The sequence below is a fragment of the Vanacampus margaritifer genome, chromosome 1, assembly GCF_051991255.1.
Source record: "Vanacampus margaritifer isolate UIUO_Vmar chromosome 1, RoL_Vmar_1.0, whole genome shotgun sequence".
In the NCBI taxonomy this organism is placed as follows: domain Eukaryota; kingdom Metazoa; phylum Chordata; class Actinopteri; order Syngnathiformes; family Syngnathidae; genus Vanacampus; species Vanacampus margaritifer.
The window spans coordinates 34332271-34351077 of record NC_135432.1 but is presented as its reverse complement, the minus strand read 5'-3'; the positions used below and the strand labels follow the sequence as shown (position 1 = coordinate 34351077).

Genomic DNA, 18807 nt, shown 5'->3' with positions numbered 1-18807 from the left:
AAGCAAAAAAAGAAACTTACAAATCCATGTTTATTCTCTCTCTCTCACACACACACCATTACAAGAATCTCTTAAATACCTGAAAATTCTTTCCAGTGCACCAAGAAAAAATATATAATATATATATATATATATATATATATGTGTGTCAAACATGTAGCATAACAAAAGACATGAGCCATAAAATTAAAACATCAATATCACATTCGAGAATGAATGAAAGGCCAAACAAGCATTCAAAAATGGCATGTATACCAACAAATCCATCCCATCTTACCAAGAACAGGACCAGGTTCACCCAGTGACCCCCCACCAGAAGCCTACTTGAATTTGTGTCTGACTCTGCTTAAAGAATGTCACAAATATAGAATGGAAAAGCAAAGTGATATACCAACTTAAAGAAGTCAACCCAAATCCTGACAGTAAAATGTTCTACGCAGCACGAGTGGAATAAACAATAAAATACACGCACGGCTGAGCTTCAGAAGGCAGGTGAGCCATTAGCGGCCAATACCCGTGCAACTCTGATGTCATTTTCAGTCGACAGCAAGTGGCAAAATGTTTGCCCCTGAGATGGACCAAAAAATTTATAACTTTTGCTGCTTAACTCATATTGCACAAACTCAATATTAATCAGAATTCCGTGTTTAGGCGGTTTCTATCCATTATCCGATTAAAAGGGAAAATTCTGGATTGACTTCCCCTTTAAAAAGCATTGAAAACAAAGCCACTGTGACACGGGGAATTATGAACCCCCCCTTAATGTACTTTGGTATCCAGTGTAGATTCCAACCTTAACCCTGAGTATAGTTCTGCATAGAAAATAAAACTCACTCAAATCACCAGTTTGTCCTCTTGGTGCTCCATCTGCGTACCGCTTTTCGAGTGTGCAAAATCGCATGCCACGGTTATTTCATTATTGTATGACTGCACTCAGCTTCCCGTCAATACATCAATACATTGTGCAAATGAGCTTTTGAATTGACCCCCTCTGCTGACTAAAAGTAGTATAACAGACACAAAACTAAGATGAAAATAGAGCTCAAGATAAAGCAACCTTACCAAAAATATTTGCAGTGGATTAATAAATAAAACAAATCTTTCTTTGGATGATTGAGCACCACATCATCCACGCCATTTTGTGTATTGTACTGAAGTCACACCCTGCCTCTTGGAAGCCCGTTTGACAAGATCTTTTTTTTCTTTCTTCCTTTTTTAACAAGGGTAGGGCATAATTACGGTAGGGTAATTAGGTTATACTATAAGGAGAAGGAAGCATGCAGAGCTGAATTTGGACTATGAAGACTGACTGGTTTAAAAGTGGCTTCTACAGCAGAGTCAAAGGAACTTCTTGTAACAGGTCTTCCTCAATCAAGATTTTCAAGTAACAAGGTACAACTCCAGAAAAACTTTTGAGGTGCCAGTTGATCTAAAAACATTCACTTCTACCACCTCAGTGGGTAAAGTCAAGTGCATGAGCAGGCAGAGCTTGAGGGACTTTACTCCAGCAGGGATTCCTCTTCATCGGGATCCACTTGAAGTCTCTGGAAGGCTTGGGGAGCAGATCCCCGAAACCAGCGGGCACTTAGCTTGAACAGAACTGGGGGGGGGGGGGGGTATGCATGACATTTCACGTCCTGTGCTTTGCAAAGTATCACATTAGTATGAGGATATCACTACTCACACTAGTGATGAGAAATTGAAGCTTCATGAACCATTTCCAATATTCCCACTGTATTTTTAACCCACGTGCACCATTGAGAGGAGTAAAAAAATAAAAATAAAATGCAAGTGGATCACGAAGCTTCGTTTTCCCATCACTACCCATACCTACCAGGTAACGTCGCCAGCACGATTAAGATACCAAAGGCCAGACCGATGATCACCAGCATATCTTGGTTGCATTCAGCTGCGAGCATACAACGAGCCTGGGCCAGGGTACCGTTGTTGGGCTGCGGGGGCACAGCTAGCAGGTGGCACATGAGCGGGTAAATGTCCACGCTCTGCAAACTCTTCAGGCGGTAGCCACTGCGGAAGCTGGGCCCCCGCGCCGCCATGAAGGGGTGCATGCTGGGTAGGGAGTTGTCGTAGCCATGGTCGCCCACTGAGAGAAGGAAGAAAGAGGTCAAGCTTCGCCGAGTCTAGTTTCTCCTGTCGCAATTGGAATCTTGCCGTACGTCTCGGCAGTTTGTTCCCTCGCCGTATTATAGTCCATCCCTCGTCAGCAATCAGTAGGATGGGCTGGATGCGATTGTTGTTACGGTAGTGCAAACTATCTGGGATGGCATTCTTTAAATAGGCGGTCATGTTGGCGTGGCACTTCTCAAGCAGGGCAAAGACAGCCTCGGGATCTAGAACAACAAGAACAGGAAACGCTCATGCCAGCAACAAGTGGGAACTCTTTGCTTGGCATCGTCAAAGTAGCCAATTGGCGACTTACTGTTGTTTGGGATGAGGGCCGCGACAGGCGTGAGGTCCACCAGTGTGTAGTTGTCAGGGTGCAAGCAATCATCCAATCGGATGAGGCGATCGGCTGAGCACTGAGCCATGCCGTGGTCACTGGTCAACAGGATGTTAACGCGACCCCACAGTCCCGTCCGGTTTAGTTCGGACATCAGCAGGCCGATGTCGTCATCAACCTCGGAGAAGCAAAATTTAGGAGTCCATGTAAGAAATATTGACGCATCCATTCCATCATCCTGCAATTACAATCACAAGCTCGAGACCAGGGGTCTGCAAAATTTTAAAAGAAATTGAAGAAATTTATATATATATACACATATATATATATAAACATTATTTTTTTTAGATAGAATATTCTTCATAATGCATTTGAATAAAAAAGATCAATAATTGAATACCCCCCCCCCCCAAAAAAAATTCTAACTCATTTAAACCCAAAAACGTGCAAACACATTTTTTAATATTTTGTCCTTCGCTCCCAAACATTTGTTTTTTTTTAATGCTAGAGCATACAGAAGGCTTTGATACTGACATGAAGAGGTGGCTTAAAGCAATGGTGGCAACAGAGTATAAGAGCAGCATGGGCCATGTTGCAACAAGCTCTTTTTGTCAGTGTTTTCACCAAGAATATGCATAATGATTCTAATACTAATTGCTGCAAAACTGAAACAGATAGAAATATACTTTTACTCTAATCTTTCTTAGGTAGGTTCCATGTTTTTATAGCAATCGAACACAATATTCTGTGGGCCTTGCTAAATCAGTCAAAATCCAGTCAAAAAAAAGGGGGGGAAAGCCGAGAGTGAAGGGGGTTACTTCAGTCCATGAAATTGCCCAAAAATTTCAGATAATTGAATTTTAAAAAAAGTTAGAAAATAAAACGCTCAAAAAGTAACCATAAAATGTCCAAAAACAAAACGAAATCCCCAAAATCACCATAAAATGTACACCAAAAGGCAGAAAAGAATGTATTTTTTTTAAATAAAAAATGAAGAGAGGCAGACAATTACCATAATACTGTATTTCCATAAAATTGCCTAAACCGTCAGAAATTTTACAGAAATTTAAAAAAGTTTAAAAATATATGAAAAATCCAGAAATGGAAGACTGAAGGTACAAGAAAATGAATCCCAAATTATTGGATGCTGCATATTTCCTGTTATGTTGCAGCTCTAATGAGCTCTCAGTACATTAGACTAACAATAACACACGGTTTCATTCATCACAATGTTCAAATGTTTTGCAGTTCGGGACAGATTTTTGGTTATAACATGGCTTTTTGACAACAAAGGTTGCTGACCACTGATCTATACTGCAGCTAAAAGACAGACGATTCCCTCAATCAAATTTCCACGATGAAGTGAGCAAATTAAGAAAGGTTCTTACTTCCTTCAGTACTTTCCCAATGGCCGAAGTATTTTCAGGTCCAAATAGGTGTCCTGATTGGTCTGGCTCTTCCCAATAGATCGCTGCAAACATCACTCCTTCCTCCTGGAATGAGACACGTCCTACACATCAAGTGAAACTTCTGTGCCACTTTTCTTGCAGCGTGTGGCAAGTTACCTCCTCACTTCCCAACAACCAGTTTGTCACATTGCCCAAACGCTCCCGGAAGGTCACGGCGGGGCTGTAAGGGAAGAAGTGTGTGGGCGTTTGGTTGTGGATAGCCACGTCAGAGCCAGGCCACATGGCAACCCCCGTCTTGTAGCCTGCCTGATGCACGGCTAGCCAGATGGGCGTGGCCTCGTTCCACCACATTGGGTCGCTGCTGTCGCTCACGTGGAAATGCTTGTGGCTGTCGGGGTCGTACATCGAGCTGGCCAGGATACCGTGAGACTCTGCATACAGTCCCGTCACCTGGGAGGGCGTTGGGGGCAGCACAACAATTACTCACGAACGCTCAAGGCAAAAGCATGTAAATGCAAGTCAAGTCAAGGTGATATGGCGCAAACCGGGGGTCACCGACCTTTTTGAAACGACTTTGTGGCGACTAATTAGTGCAAAGTTGACTACACACCTCTGAAATAATACATTTGCTCAAGCTAGTCATGCTGTTATATATTATTATATTTCATTAGGAATGCTTGCTACCAGGTTTTTTTTCTTTTTTCAGACAGTACCAGTATAGCGAGTATTCACTTTTTGAGTACTCACCGACACAATGTACCGATACTTGGGAGTACGTAATCATTTATAGAACACAAGGACGAAAAATGTGAGCAAAAACTTTTTGTTGTGGTACAGATGATATTGTCACAGTCTAGCGAATATTGCCGAAGAGAATTTGCTCAACGTCTTCAGATTCATTTATTTATTTGTTTGTTTTATCGTATTGGCCCGATAACCATACCTGGTATATCGGTACTTATTCTCCCATCCCTGTGATTAATAGTAATAAAATATGAAGAAATTGCTCATGATATAATGATTTCTCACAGCACTTTATTTCTATAAATGTCTGCCAATTAGGAATGCACCGAAATGAAAATGTTTGGCCGAAACCGAAAATGAAAAATAATTGGCCGAAAACCGAAACGCCGAAAATAAATTATGACAATTTTTACTATAATTGCATTTATTATAATTAATTAAAATTACAATATTATTATAAAATATTTATTTAGTACTGGCATTTTAACCAAGCACAATATAAATTGAAATGTGCCCACACCGCAGAAATGTTGGCTAATGGTACATTAAACACCAAACGAGGGCGTTTGCACCTTTATAGTCAATGCGTGCGGCAGGACAAGGTGAGGCGCACTTAAAATTGGCACATTCACATATTTACCAACGTTTAAAAATAAAGAATTAGATTTGTTTGCACCAGCTAATCGGCTTCAGGAATGAACTGCAAAGTCACACACAGCGTCCTGTACAGGTCTGTCGCCACCCGGAGATAGCGATAAGATAAAACGGTTGATAGCAATAGTGCTAGCATTAGCTAAAGTATTTAGCATGGCCACCAGGATGCCGGTAAAAAAGTGGAACCATTGGAGGGGCTCTTATATTTATTAAAAAAAAAAAGAAGAAAAGGGAAGGCGCTGCAGGAGAAAGAGTGGCTCACCTGTACTGCAGTACACGGCAGTTCTGTCTTTTTTCTACTAACTTAAGTGTTGTAACACCAAGCGACGCCCCTCTCCTCCGTATGCGCAATGACCTCGGGAGCTGCTGCGAACGACCGGTGCAAACTCACACAGTGAAAAGCCAGCGAAAAGAGCGGTGGATCCCCCCACCCGCGATTTTTTGCTTGCGTCACCACATCGGCCATATTCTTTCGGCTTGAATTTTATTTCGGCAGAAATTTTTCAGTGGCCGAATATTCGGTGCATCATTACTGCCAATGTTTATACAGTACATTCAGCCATGTTGAACTTTCAGTGACCAGAATGAATAGAGAGCTGTAATACCAAATTTAACACACATGCTCCCTACTTGGGAATTGTAAGGTATTGTTTGTTTGGGGGTTTAATGATCCCCAAATATGGAGAAAGTAGGAATGCTGAACTTGGGCCCAGTTAGACAAAGGCATGAGCAGCCACTGTGGTATGACTGCTACAAGACATGTTGGGCACAACAAATGCTATCCTTGTGCATTTGATAAGATGCCTATGTCACAAGCAAATTGTAGAAAGTGTGCAATTCAGTAAATGAATGAACTCCTCCACTCTAACAGCCAATTATGATTTTTTCCCACCCACAATAGGAAGTTGTAATCATAAACACAGCGCCGTTCAGCACATGAGTCGTTTTTCTCCGATAATGTTTTTATGATTGTCAGAAGCCGAAATCAAAATTACATTTCCATTAATTGCTCAAGCCCAATTTATCCACTGAAAGCAGCAATCAAGACCCTGCAAAATTGAGTTGATGTCTGTCATTAACAAGACAGTGAGTGATATAACTTTCTTAATAATTAATTCACCTCGCATTTGTTTACAGATTTGGGTTATCACAGGGATAACTCAAAGATTTGATGTAATATCAGCATTTTGCCGTCTTTATCGTGCTCCAGTGGTCGCAATGGCCTCTACTTTCTTCTTCATCTCTCGTCTAGGTTTTCCTTTCACATAATGTTCAAACTGATACACCACATAAACAGACACGACTACGGTTAAAGCCCGTATTGCACTGGAGGTGCGAACGTTTGCAAAGGCAACGAATGTTACGTTCTCCTCAGGGTTTGTTCAAGGTCGCAAACGTTGGCCAAACGTTCTACAGACATCTGCCTGTGCTTTTCTTGTTACAAGGAAATGTTGAACATGTTCTAAAGAACAAGAAAAGACAAGAGAAAACATTAAAACTGTTGGTAAACGTCTGACGAATGTTTGCAGAACATTTGACAAATGTTTGCGACACTTAACGAACCCTGGCGGGAGCGAGTATCAGGGTTCAAATTGGTTTTGCTCCATTTATATATTTTTGCAGGTTAATCCCAGGGAACTGAAGCATTGGTTTAATTAACAATGGGTTTTCTTTTTTCGAGAATAAAAAATTTGGGTTTCTTAAATTCACATTGTGTAGAAGCAAACTTTATTTTCTTGTCTAGAAGTAAAGCTAAATTGATTTTTTTTAAGTTCTACTTTAACGTAATTTTATCAAATAGAATTAAAAAAAAATTATATATTAATTGATTTGCTGTAAACAGAGCTACAAAGAACCAAAAATCTTAACTACTTTCAATTAAACTTGTAATACTTTTTTTCTGCTAATATAAAGTTGAACAACACAGAATAACACCGCAACACAAAAAAATATTAATTAAAATATGAAAAACAAAAAGGGGGTTGACGAGACAGCATCCAGATAACTTTTGTATCGTTAAGACTGGCCATGAGAAAAATTCTAGTTTCTTCTGTTGTAAAAAATCTGCCCTGCTTTGGAGAAAAATGATTCTGTCAGGAGGGCTGACATTGCTACAATGCACAGTCTCCATCCAACATCAAGCAGCAACACTTTCATTACAGACGTTAGTTGGGTTTCCATCCACCCATTTTTATTTGAATTTTGAAGAAATGCAAAAATAAAACGGGACGGAAAAGCTAGAAATTTGAAAAAGGGCCAAACATTTGCACACACACAAAAAAAGACCGGATATTACGTCACACGTACGTTTGTAGTCCCAAAGCAATGTCGGACGATAAAGTAAGGTACGTTTAAGGGGACGACGAAATTGAAATCTTTTTGGAATTAATTAAAGAAGGGAATATAAATGCTCTTGTAGATGGAAAACAGCAAAGAAACGCTACGGTTTATCAAGAATTACAAAAGTAAACTTATACGCCGTCATCGCACGGCGCAGTCGCTTCATGGTTTTCTTCTTTTACTTTTAAATTACGGGTGGATCACATCTCTATGGTGTATACCGCCACCTACAGCGGCGGAGTGAGTCCCCTCTCAATATTCGCAAAAACAGAACAGATGGAAACAGACACAAGTCGCATGTCCGTTTTGCGCATTTTCAGTAAATTCGCTTAAAAAATTTGAAACAATTGGATGAAAACCCGACTATTGACGCCCTGCTTTTTTTTTTCCCCATGCAGAATGTACAGTCTGATATTAGCAATAAAGTTTGAATGTGTTCCATAATGAACTCATTCACTGCCTTTGACGGTTATAAACGTCAAAAAATCTTTTAAAACTATTTCTATTAGTTAAAAAAAAAAATCTACTTTAGTTAACAAGAGTATGAAAACCTAAAATGTTTTAAATTGTACATTTAAAACAGATATAAAATTTGTGATTAATCGTGAGTTAACTATTGAAGTAATGCGATTAATTACGAGTACAAAAATGTAATCGCCTGACGCCCCTAATCTCTCTCGTCAGGCGATTGAATTTTTTTATTGTAATTAATCGCATGATTTCACTAGTTAACTCATGATTAATCACAAATTTTATCTGTCTTATATATTAATTAATCTGTTCTAAATACAATTAAAAAAATCTAGGTTTTCATACTCTTGTTAACAAAAGTAGAATTTTTTTTTTTATGTTGTAAATGTACATTTTCATACTCTTAACAAAAGTGGAAAAATGTTAAACTCATAGGAATAGTTCAAATGAATTTTTGACGTTTATAGCCGTCAATGGCAGTGAATGAGTTAATATCAGATTGAAGTGAAGTGAATCGGGGGGGAAATATCAAAATAATATTAAACTGAACTCTTGTGAATCGAAATTGAATTGATAGAGGAAATTAGAATCGATACCCAGTCCAAATGCAGACCACAACAAACCTTCGGTGTTGGTGCTTCAACACTGTAACAGAGTTTATGGTTTTATTGGCCGCACCTGGCAGATAATTTTTTGTAAACATAGAACAAATGAAACACTATGTGCTTCAGGGCTTAATTTTAGATCATGGTTACCACCAGGTCATGTCAACAAGAAGCACAGCATCCACTTCCCTAGTTACGCTGATGACACTGATCTTACCGTAGCAGCAATAATAATCTATTTATATAGGGGCTTTCAAGGGATAGAAGAGGTTATTTCCCTCACAAACTCTCTGTGAATGTGTTGATGATGTTAATTAATAAATGTTACAAAACAGTAGGACAGGTATATGGAATCACTTAGTCAAAAAGTCAATTTTCCATAAGATTGTTCCTGCACTTGCAATCTGTACACTTCAGACCCTTTTAATGTGTTTTAGGGTTCTTCATAGCTTTGTGCCACCTTCATTATGAGAGCCAATATTTTTACCCTGTCAGCCTTTTGCGGTCTCCTGGTTCTGGCCTTTTAATACTTCTTAGAATGAGAACCAAAACCTGCGGGGTGGCAGCTGCCTGTTAATATATATAACCAATGTCTGTGAGGACCTGTGAGGGCCGTTCACAATGTTCATATTTTTAAACGTGAGGTAAACATTTTTGTAGATTAGCTTTTAATTAATTTGTAATTAATTTGTAATTTTAAAGTATACATGTTTGCCTTTGATAAACTTATACAAATTACTGTATTTATTTATTCACTCAAATCCAACGTTTGTTGTATTTGTTTAGTCTTCTTGTATTACTTTCAAACAATCATTACACTTTCTTTTGTTATATGGTAAGATCAGCTCACCAGGCTGTAATGGTTGGGAAAGGTCTTTGTGATGAACACGTTGGTGAGCTGCTCCACCAGGACCCCTTGGCTGTACAGGAGCGTCAGGTTGGGCATAGGGTAAGTCCGTAGATAGTCAGCTCTGAAGCCATCAAAAGATACAAGCAGCAACGGCGGACGACGCTGCTGACATGCAGTGTTTCCAGTAACCAGAGCCCAAAGACCATGCAAGAGGCTCATCTGTGCAAATATTCTCTTTGGGAGCATGCTGAAAACAGAAAGAAAATGCTGTTGATAACGGAGTTCCCTTGCTATCCGACTTGACTGAAATAACCAGGTTTAGCTACATCTAATATTATTCTTCCCGTACAACATTCGGGCTACTTCATTTAAACAAACAGCACTTCATTTAATTACAAATTAACGCATCCATGGCCAAAAGGCTGAAAGGAGAAAGCACCAAGGCAGGCAGCCTTTAGTTCGAGCATGTCATTCAAGCAACCCCACTATCGTTATTAGCGGTGACTCGTTTACATTTGACTCCATTTGATGACGTCCTTCACAAGTTTACCTTGCAAAAGCGATATAGCAGTCCTCCGCAAAGACGCGCTTAATGTCTGGTTTTGATGTTCGTCTTGTATCATCCAACTTTGACCGACTGGTTTCCTGAAATGATACAAGCGAAGAGTCACGGCAATTGTTTCCGGTGGCACCTTTCAGAACAAATAGCTAGCGTTTTTTTTTTTAAATGGGTTTTTGTTTTTTCCAACTAGACTCGCAAGTTCAGATAAGACGAAGATTGTTGACAATCAAGACTAGACGATACATTATTACATTATTGGAATGCAACTGAAGCCAAAATGGGCAATACCAAACGACTTTTCAAGGCACTTGCGCCGTTCTTGAGCCATAGACATAGATAGAGAGAGAGAGCGAGAGAGAGAGAGAGAGAGAGAGAGAGAGAGAGAGAGAGAGAGAGCAACTGGTGCACTATTAGTCGCACGTTGACATTGTCGCCATATTGGATGTGGAAGTGATCGGTGAAGATACCTCTTTCATTTCCTTATGGGGTAAATGCCACGGACTATTCACTAACACTGGATTTCAAGAATATTAAGTTTGGAATCTAACACAAGACAGAACAAGGGAAATGATGATCAATACTTTGATAATCATGGCAAAACAATTTATTCCCAAATGTAGATTTATTAAATGTCGACCTTTGTTTTTGGTATATTGTAAGGAAATTGAAGGGTTTGGGAGGACACTGAGGAGGGTGAAGACAAAGCAAGCCTTGTCGGTATTTAATAACTTAAAAAGTCTACTCCTAGGAGGAGGAGAAGAAGAAAATCGTCAGCACCTCCACCCACGTGAAGTGGTCTGTAGCGGGTGGGGTGGGGGGGCTGGAACCACTGGCCTACAATACTCTAATTGTTGTTAGTTGTTTAGCTAACGTTGCATACATTATTGTGTACCTTCCAGAAAATAAAAACAAATTGATAACCCATTGACTGCCAATAATAGCAGTTAAACTGTTATAAATCATCAAAGAGCAAAATCATTCATCAAAATCTGCATTAAATCTAAACGTTTGTGCTATTTTTTCAAAAATCCACGCCACATCTATGTGAGTTCAATATTTATCATCACAGCATTGCATCATGCATTTGTAGCTGTAAACAACACATGAAAACATAAGGTAATATGTTTTTGATGCTTATACCCTAGAGCACAAGGGAAAAAAACATTTAGAACATTAGATTAAAAATAACATGCTTTGATTTCTTTGTTTCCCCAAATGTATTTGTGCATCTCTCCAATAAAAGACGATTGGATACATATCTCGATATGTATAAGTGTGACACAATTCAAGGACTGTTTTTGCTGTTGTTGTTTTTGTTTTTATAGTGGAACAATTCAATTTGGTTCAATTCAGTGGGATTACAGTTCGCCTCGATATAGTATGGCTGACTTTGAGAGGATTTGATAGAATGCGTTTGTCAGTGGACTACTGTAAATGTGGTATTACTTTTTTACCTGTACTTGAGTGATTTCTTTCACAACTATACTTTTTACTTTTACTTGACTAATAATAAAAGTCACACTAGTCATACTTGAGTAAAATTTTGGGCTACTCTACCCACCTCTGGGCATTTTACAGTAATCATATTTAGTTCTCACTATACATTTGCTTATATGGTCCTTTGTCCACTAAAAACAATGAAACAAGCATGTTTATTATTAAAGACAAACTTTCATTCACGACGCTGTTGCCGTCTACTGTATGTGTATGTACTGTAAATGCTGTCTATGATAATACTGTTCAGCGGGCGCCATTCAATGGATGGATGCAAGGCAATGCTACGTGAATTTATCCAAATATATGGGGCAAATTAATGCTGTCTGTAGGGCATTCATAATAATTAGGCCCCCCATGCATTTCATGTATCCCCTTTAAGCCTGGGCTCATGGCGACGGGTCTGTTGCGCGTCTTCCTGTACAGCGCCCAGAAAACATGTTTTCACCCCCGACCGGCTGCTGCCGTCTGGGCCAGCCCCAAACGGAAGACTGACGAGTACCGGTAATGACGATGCCCAATACATCCGCAGCATTACATTCAATTGCTTGTAGCTTACACTTAATTATTGCCAGACCAGACCTTTGAAATTAGATTCACGGTGATATATATGCATATATATATATATTTTGTAATGCGATGAGTCAACAGTGCACGTTAACGCTGATGGCCCAGCTCTAATATAAATACATACAAGAAAAATAAAAAGCTGGATTGAGCCAATTTTTTCTCCGCAAAGTCTAGCAAAATATGGTACTCCTGAATCTTAAACGAAAATGATCTGCCATTGGAAAAACTCTTTAAAGATGCCAGAAAGGGAGCGTTCACAAAAACATTTATTAGACAGAAATACACTTCGTTCAGTTTATGTTTGGCTAAAAAAATGAACAGTTTCATGAACGCTTGTTTATTGAACTAGTTCGGATAAAAGTCTGCATATGGTTTCTGTAACCAATTACGTAGTTTGAGGGGGAGCTGGCTACTTGATGTTGCACTTCTCGTCTCAGCCATGTATATGAATTGGAAATATGCGCATTCAGCAGTTTTAATAATGACATCATGGACATTATTGGATTAAAACAAATATTCTATAAAGCAAAGACCACACAAAATGGAAAAAAATATATTACAGTACAGTACATTATTTGTTTTTTTACTGGTCACAGTCATGTGCAGGTGAGGCTCTGTCTCCCCTGATCGCACGGCCCTACATTCCACAAAGTCTATGTTTGTTTACTTGAAATTTGTCCAATATCTATCAATACCAAGTCGGCCAAAAAGTCAAGAATCTGAAAGTAACCCAGATAGCAAGACGACATTCAATAAACATTGATTTTCCATCCAAATCATCAGTATAGTTGACATTGAAATTTCTGACAAAAAACAACATTGAATCAATGCTGCAAATACCATAACATTGCTCTATGGTATGTCAGGCGATGGTTGGGTTAACATTGTTTTATAATTGATGGACTTTTAACTGGAATGTTGACAAATAGTTGATTTTTGATTGACTGGGAAATATGATTGAGAAGTCATTGAATTATGGATGAGCTGTGGTTATGGTTGAAAAAAAGTTGTTTGTGGGTGACCAAAATCATTTTTTTTTTAAATGTTTTGTTGTTGTTGTATTTTGTCACTCACACAAACACGCAAACACACACAAACATGGTCTCCCGGGTGGGGAAGCGAACCCATACCGCCTGCGGTGCCCAAACTCACGCCCTGTTCACACCAAAGCAAAGGCGGCTTCTTTCCTCAAAAGAATCTTGTACAGACAGAAATGCTTCAAGACAGGCGTGTGTCCAAAAGAACATGCTGAGGACGTTTAACGGCTGTAATGTATATGCCAAGTCTGGAGTGGCGCTGTAGCACAATCACAGGGAGTTAACGGAAAGCGCCGAAGAAGAATCAGCGTAGAAGACGAACTGTCATGTTTGGATCTGTTTTCCTTGTGTGTCTTCCTTGTCTTGTTAAGTGTGATCCTGTCTTTCCTCGTGTCATGCTGCCCGTTTTCGCATTGTCTTTTCCCCATGTCATGCTGCTCATTTTTTGCCTTGTTGTTTCCCCCATGTTTTGTTTCTAGTTTTGGTTTATCTTTTAATTTGGAAGATCGCCTTTTTGTTTGAATAGAAATTAAATCCCTCTTTTTGATCGAACCTCTGCCTCCTCGCCCTGTCTTCCCGCATTTGGGTCCTCAAGCTCCCCCATCCTGACACAAACACTTTTTTGAATATATGACTGGATAGCCAATAGGCCAAGACTTTTGAACCCGCGGGGCCGCCATATTACTCCTCCAAAGAAATGTTTCTCGGCATATGATCGATCCTATACATTTACATTATTGAAATTGGAGAATATTTAAGACATTACTTAGAAACAGCATGATTTATGATGTTTTAAATTTGCTAAACATAAACAAGAGGACTTCAGACATTTTACACCTTGCCTTAAATACATGTATAAATTAGATGCTTAATGATGTTAACAGGAGGAAACGTGTATATATATATATTTTTTAAAGAATTATAACTGTAATTCAACAAAATATGACTCAAATGTAATATTGGGGTCTAGGAACTGAGCGATAAAAGAAAAGGGGGTCTTCAAAGTAGTTTATCAAGTTGTCTGCTCGTAAGGAGTAAGATGGCCGCCCTGTCACTTCAACGGCTTGCACAGGCGTGTATGGGCTATCGGCTATCCAGTAGTATATACAGATCAGTGAGGCGAACACAGAAGTGACAATGCCGGTCGGTTCAAGTACAACATCACGCAAAATATTTTGCTGTAAAAGGATTAGCAAGCTAAGCAGGTTGCGCAAAACAACTACCACAAGGCTATCCGCCATTGTTGTTGACAGGCTGGCGGTTCGCGCGCAGTCATGTGGAAATTTGAAGACATTTAACATTTTCAATTTGATGTTTTACTGTTTTTGAATTTACTTATAGGCATATCAATGTGATATAATCATGAGTGTTTAAAAGAATACAGTGGGATGGTGATTTTGTGAACTTTATTTGATCTTTGTACCCTCAAATGCTGTTGGAGGGGCAATGTGCATGATGTTGTCAGAGTCTCTTGTCACTTAGAGACTGAAGGTCTGGGGTCAGATTTTGATTACTTCTGTTCCCCCAATCAAGAAGGGGAACTGTATAAAGATGTCTGTTTACCATCAACCTTACACCTTTGTTCAATCTAGGAGATGACATGTCTGCCCTTTGTTCAATCAAGAGCCGGGAGGAGGAACCTTTTATCTTTTGAGTATAAATGAGTCGATGTTCTGTAAATTGTCACACTCTTGGGGGGTCTACGTCGCATTCAGATGTGGATGTCCTAACGGTGTCTTTAGAGGCCTCTAAATAAATTCTTGCAAGAAAACTTCTTCATCAGATCCTGAATACAATTATTTTGGACACGCAAAGATTACACTTAATATAGTAATCAAAATATTCCTTCAAAATGGTGACGCCGACGTGGACTTATTGAGACGTTTTTCAACAGCTGTGATTGATCCTGAACACCGGATTTCTAAAGCGCAAAAATATTAACAAGGTGAGTGGACATTTTATCCACGTAGAGAAATTCTGGTTGTTTAGGATCAATACAGTTGCATTTCGTCTGTGCTAAGTTGTATTTGGGATCTGTGAACAAGTTAGGGGGGTTGTAGTAATATTTCTTACGGTGGGACGGAAAGTCCTCGATTTTGAAAATTACTACGACATTGAATCATGCATGGCAGTTTTTTCCGCGGAGGAATAGGCTGTGTTTTTTTTATTTTTTCGTATGAATAAGCCGTCCATATATTTCTACTGGGCGTGCGGTGTGGATTAGCCGCCTGTGTGTGATATCATTCACACAAGGTGTGTGCTGTGTGGAATTATTAAACCGAGGGACATAATTCCTCGGTGTGTGTGTGTTGGGTTTAAGTCGCGCATAAAGATGCCCCGTGTTTACGGAAGTGACGTCAAGTAGGAGCGCTCCGCCGTTTGAAACGGCATAAGAGATTGAGTACCACGGGGGATTGGCTGTTGGGTTGATTGTAGGTGTGTTATTAGCCGCTGAGTGTTGATCACACTTAAGTGAGTGCTGTTGTGTGTTGTGCTATTAGCGGTCTGTGTTGATCACACAAGGCGTCTGCTGTGTTAAACACCCGTATATTGACGGTGTGTGGTGTGATATTAGCCGTCCGTGAATTTTTTTACGTTCGAGAGCTGTGTGATATAAGCCGCCCGTGAAGATCCTGGATATATTTGTTGAAGTCGCGCAAAAGGTATTTAATATCTGTTTCATTTTCGTCTTGTTTGTGTTTGTCTGAAAAAAAAAAAAATAATAATAATAATAATTTTTTGGGGGGGATTAATGAGAATACTTTTGATCTGTTATATCGTAGTATCATAAGTGAGACGTCACTGACTTTATAAATATTAAAAACGACTAATTACTACATATTATGGACGAAAAAATTTGACCGTAACTAAGGAGGTTCGATTTGCATAGACTTCCGGTCGAGAGTCAGAATTGGTCGCTAAGCGAACAGTGAGTTCATGATGCTGGACGCATTTCCACCACGGCGTCAACGTAAGTATGAAACTCTTTTAAATGTATGAATGCGCACTAATTGTGATAGTGGTTGGTTCTCACCGTTGTAAAATGTGGTGTGTTTGTGGAATTTGATTGTGTAAACAGCGCCAGACGCTGATTACCTACAATATAAGGTCGTGAGCCAAATGTTGGTTAGTGCTAGAATGTTAGCGTTGGATAGCTCTGTGAAAGTTGCGCGGATGACGATGTTAAGTGATTTTGAGAATGAGGAGGCTGATGCTAAGCTAGCGGCTCTGCCAGTGTACAGTTGCCATGCACAGGAGATTAGTTTTTGGTAAGACGCTACCGCGCGAATCTGTTTTTAAGGCTAAGGATGAGTTAGCTGCCGGCAGCCGCATCTGTTAAGAAATTGGAACATAAATTGGATGAAGTGTTGACTGTGAAAGATGACCCGCGGGGAATAATTTGAACCAAGCGAGAGCTCTTGGCTTAGAAATGAATTGTTGAGTGTACGCGTTTGTTTGTTTGTTAAGCTCCATGGTGTGTTGTGGCCACGCGGTTTTTCGTTGGTTGTCTTACAATGTGCGCGACGTGTCTGTGTCGCAGCCGTAACGTTGTGATGGATTGTGCGCGAATAAGTCGACATTTGAGCTATAAGTACGTGGTGAAGTTATTATTAGACGAAGTAACGGTGTATTTTACAAATGAGTGCGCACTTCGGAGAGGTTTGTGTTCGTCTGTGGTTCAACAACTGAGACGCCACTGAATTAAGTTGAGGAGTTTGTGTTGTGTGTGAGTGTGTTCTGGGTCTAGTTTGGTGAGTTGAAACTGTGAATATGTGAAGCATGTGTGAATTGTGAGTTTAAAGGGGGGATTTGATTTCTTCTTGTTTTTGTGTTTTTTCTCCTCAATGCCTTTATGACAAGGGAGAGGGAACTGAAGTTAAGTGAAAGAAGGACTGAGTTTGTTGGAAGGCAGGTATTTTGTGTCTCAAAAAATGAGCGAGATAAGATAGGATGTATATGAATGGCGTTTTGTAGGAAGAGGAAAAGAGTAGATTTCAATGGAAAAGAGGTGGAAAAAAATTCCTCTCTCTCCAGTTTCTTTGTCCTCAAAAAAGGGTGAAAAAGAATGGTAAGCAGGAAATCTGCATATTTTGAAAGTAGGGGAGAATTCTGCCTTTGTCTGTGACAATTTTTAAAGCTCTTCCCCCACGCTTGATTAGGGACTAAAGGTTTGAAAGGATGGGGGCCGTGAGCTGCTGTTTTAAGAAGGTGGTGATTTGTACTGTTGTCTGTTAAAATTAAATTAAACTAAATAAAAAGGACAGGGGGTGTGATAAGTTTAGTCCTCTCTCCCATTGGCTCCATTTGGGAGACTTGTAGTCTGTTGTGTGTGTGAATAGCAGGGGTCTTCTAATGCTAATCTGGTAAAATCAAATTGTTCCTGTTATGCGGAAGGATATAGAGGTCTAGGTGTTAACTACAGGCCACTATCATATTATTTTTAAAATCAGATCTGTGTTTTTTTATAGTTGAATAAGTAATACAACCAAATTTTAATTGAAATAGACTTTTCATTTTTGATTTTTATATTTCCCCTGCATCTCTGATAACTTATTCGTAGGTGTGAAAATTATTTAACCTTTGTCCTTATCTGAGTCCCATTCTAGAAGTCTGAGGAGCCCTGAAATTCGAAAGGACTTCCATCCAAGTGGCCAGGGTGACTGACAGCTGTCACATTTTCTTAAATTTGAGGTAACACGTAATGAAGATGTCTATGGTAGACCTATGCGTAAATATAGTACTACTACTTGCTATAGTGTAGTGATCAAATTCAAATAAAACCACAAAATTAATAAATTAGGGGTTTGAAAAACAAAATATTTTGGGGGAATTTTTTATTTATTTTTCTTGGAAATTGAATGACAACAAGCAGTGTTCTCTTGCTATGACAACAAGCAGTGTTCTCTTGCTATGATCTCATCTTCCTCTGTCTGTTCCGAGTGTATAAATGTTTCAGGCAGGTTCAATCTTTGACTGAAAGGTGTTTCACTTGGGTGACTCAACCAAAAAGTGCTGGAAATGGAATGAACAGCATTCTCCTGCTATGCTTGATGTTCAGAGTGGACGGCGAACTGAACAATGGTCACTTTCGGGGGGGAAGTGACCACACGGACTGCGAAAAGGATGGTACACTGTAAATCCGCTCGTCCTGTGACTGTTCAATGACTCTTATGCATTGTTTGAGCATAATGTCCAGCAACTTTTTGAGCAGACAGGATTATCATCGATTCTGCCATGATGAACTTTTCCTGAGAACTCCAGTACACAAAGCCCAGTGCCCGCTTTGAACTTTGCCCTGCATAAACTGCTATCGACAAGGACAGGAAGGAATATGAACTCCGGTTGTGGACTCAAAGTTCTGGAATCATCTGAGTTTGGTGCCTGAGGTCGTATGTTGTATTCTGTTTGTAGACATTTGCACTCTGTACTATGTCAGAAAGGAGATGTGATCTATAGCAACGCAGTTTCGGAAATTGAGAACACCTTATGTGAATTAGGGTAGTATAAAATTTATTTTAATCTGTAATACTATATTTTCCGTTGTTTGATGCTTGTTGAATTTGGCCTTCTATTTTTTTCTTTTTTCCCATTTCTCTTTTATAACTTTGG

At 39.4% G+C, this 18807-nt stretch overlaps 1 protein-coding gene across 1 annotated transcript; it reads right to left on the bottom strand.

Moving 5' to 3' along the window:
• Window positions 1-12: 12 nt before the first annotated feature.
• On the bottom strand, window positions 13-10371 carry enpp4 (ectonucleotide pyrophosphatase/phosphodiesterase 4). The gene is made up of 8 exons (XM_077550771.1): window positions 10085-10371; window positions 9535-9781; window positions 4027-4320; window positions 3850-3954; window positions 2441-2639; window positions 2178-2351; window positions 1835-2104; window positions 13-1600 (listed from the first exon to the last, which is right to left on the bottom strand). Exons 2-8 carry the CDS (start codon window positions 9778-9780, stop codon window positions 1500-1502), a joined length of 1389 nt encoding a protein of 462 aa, XP_077406897.1. The 5' UTR covers window position 9781; window positions 10085-10371; the 3' UTR covers window positions 13-1499.
• Window positions 10372-18807: the final 8436 nt, after the last annotated feature.

What these genes read in the sequence shown, in the direction of transcription:
- enpp4 (XM_077550771.1), bottom strand. Translation starts at nt 9,780, where the DNA reads ATGCTCCCAAAGAGAATATTTGCACAGATGAGCCTCTTGCATGGTCTT. An exon ending in TTCCCAACCATTACAGCCTG is followed by an intron (nt 4,321 to 9,534) that starts GTGAGCTGATCT and finishes ACGCCCTCCCAG; the next exon opens with GTGACGGGACTGTATGCAGA. An exon ending in AGGGAACAAACTGCCGAGAC is followed by an intron (nt 2,105 to 2,177) that starts GTACGGCAAGAT and finishes TCCTTCTCTCAG; the next exon opens with TGGGCGACCATGGCTACGAC.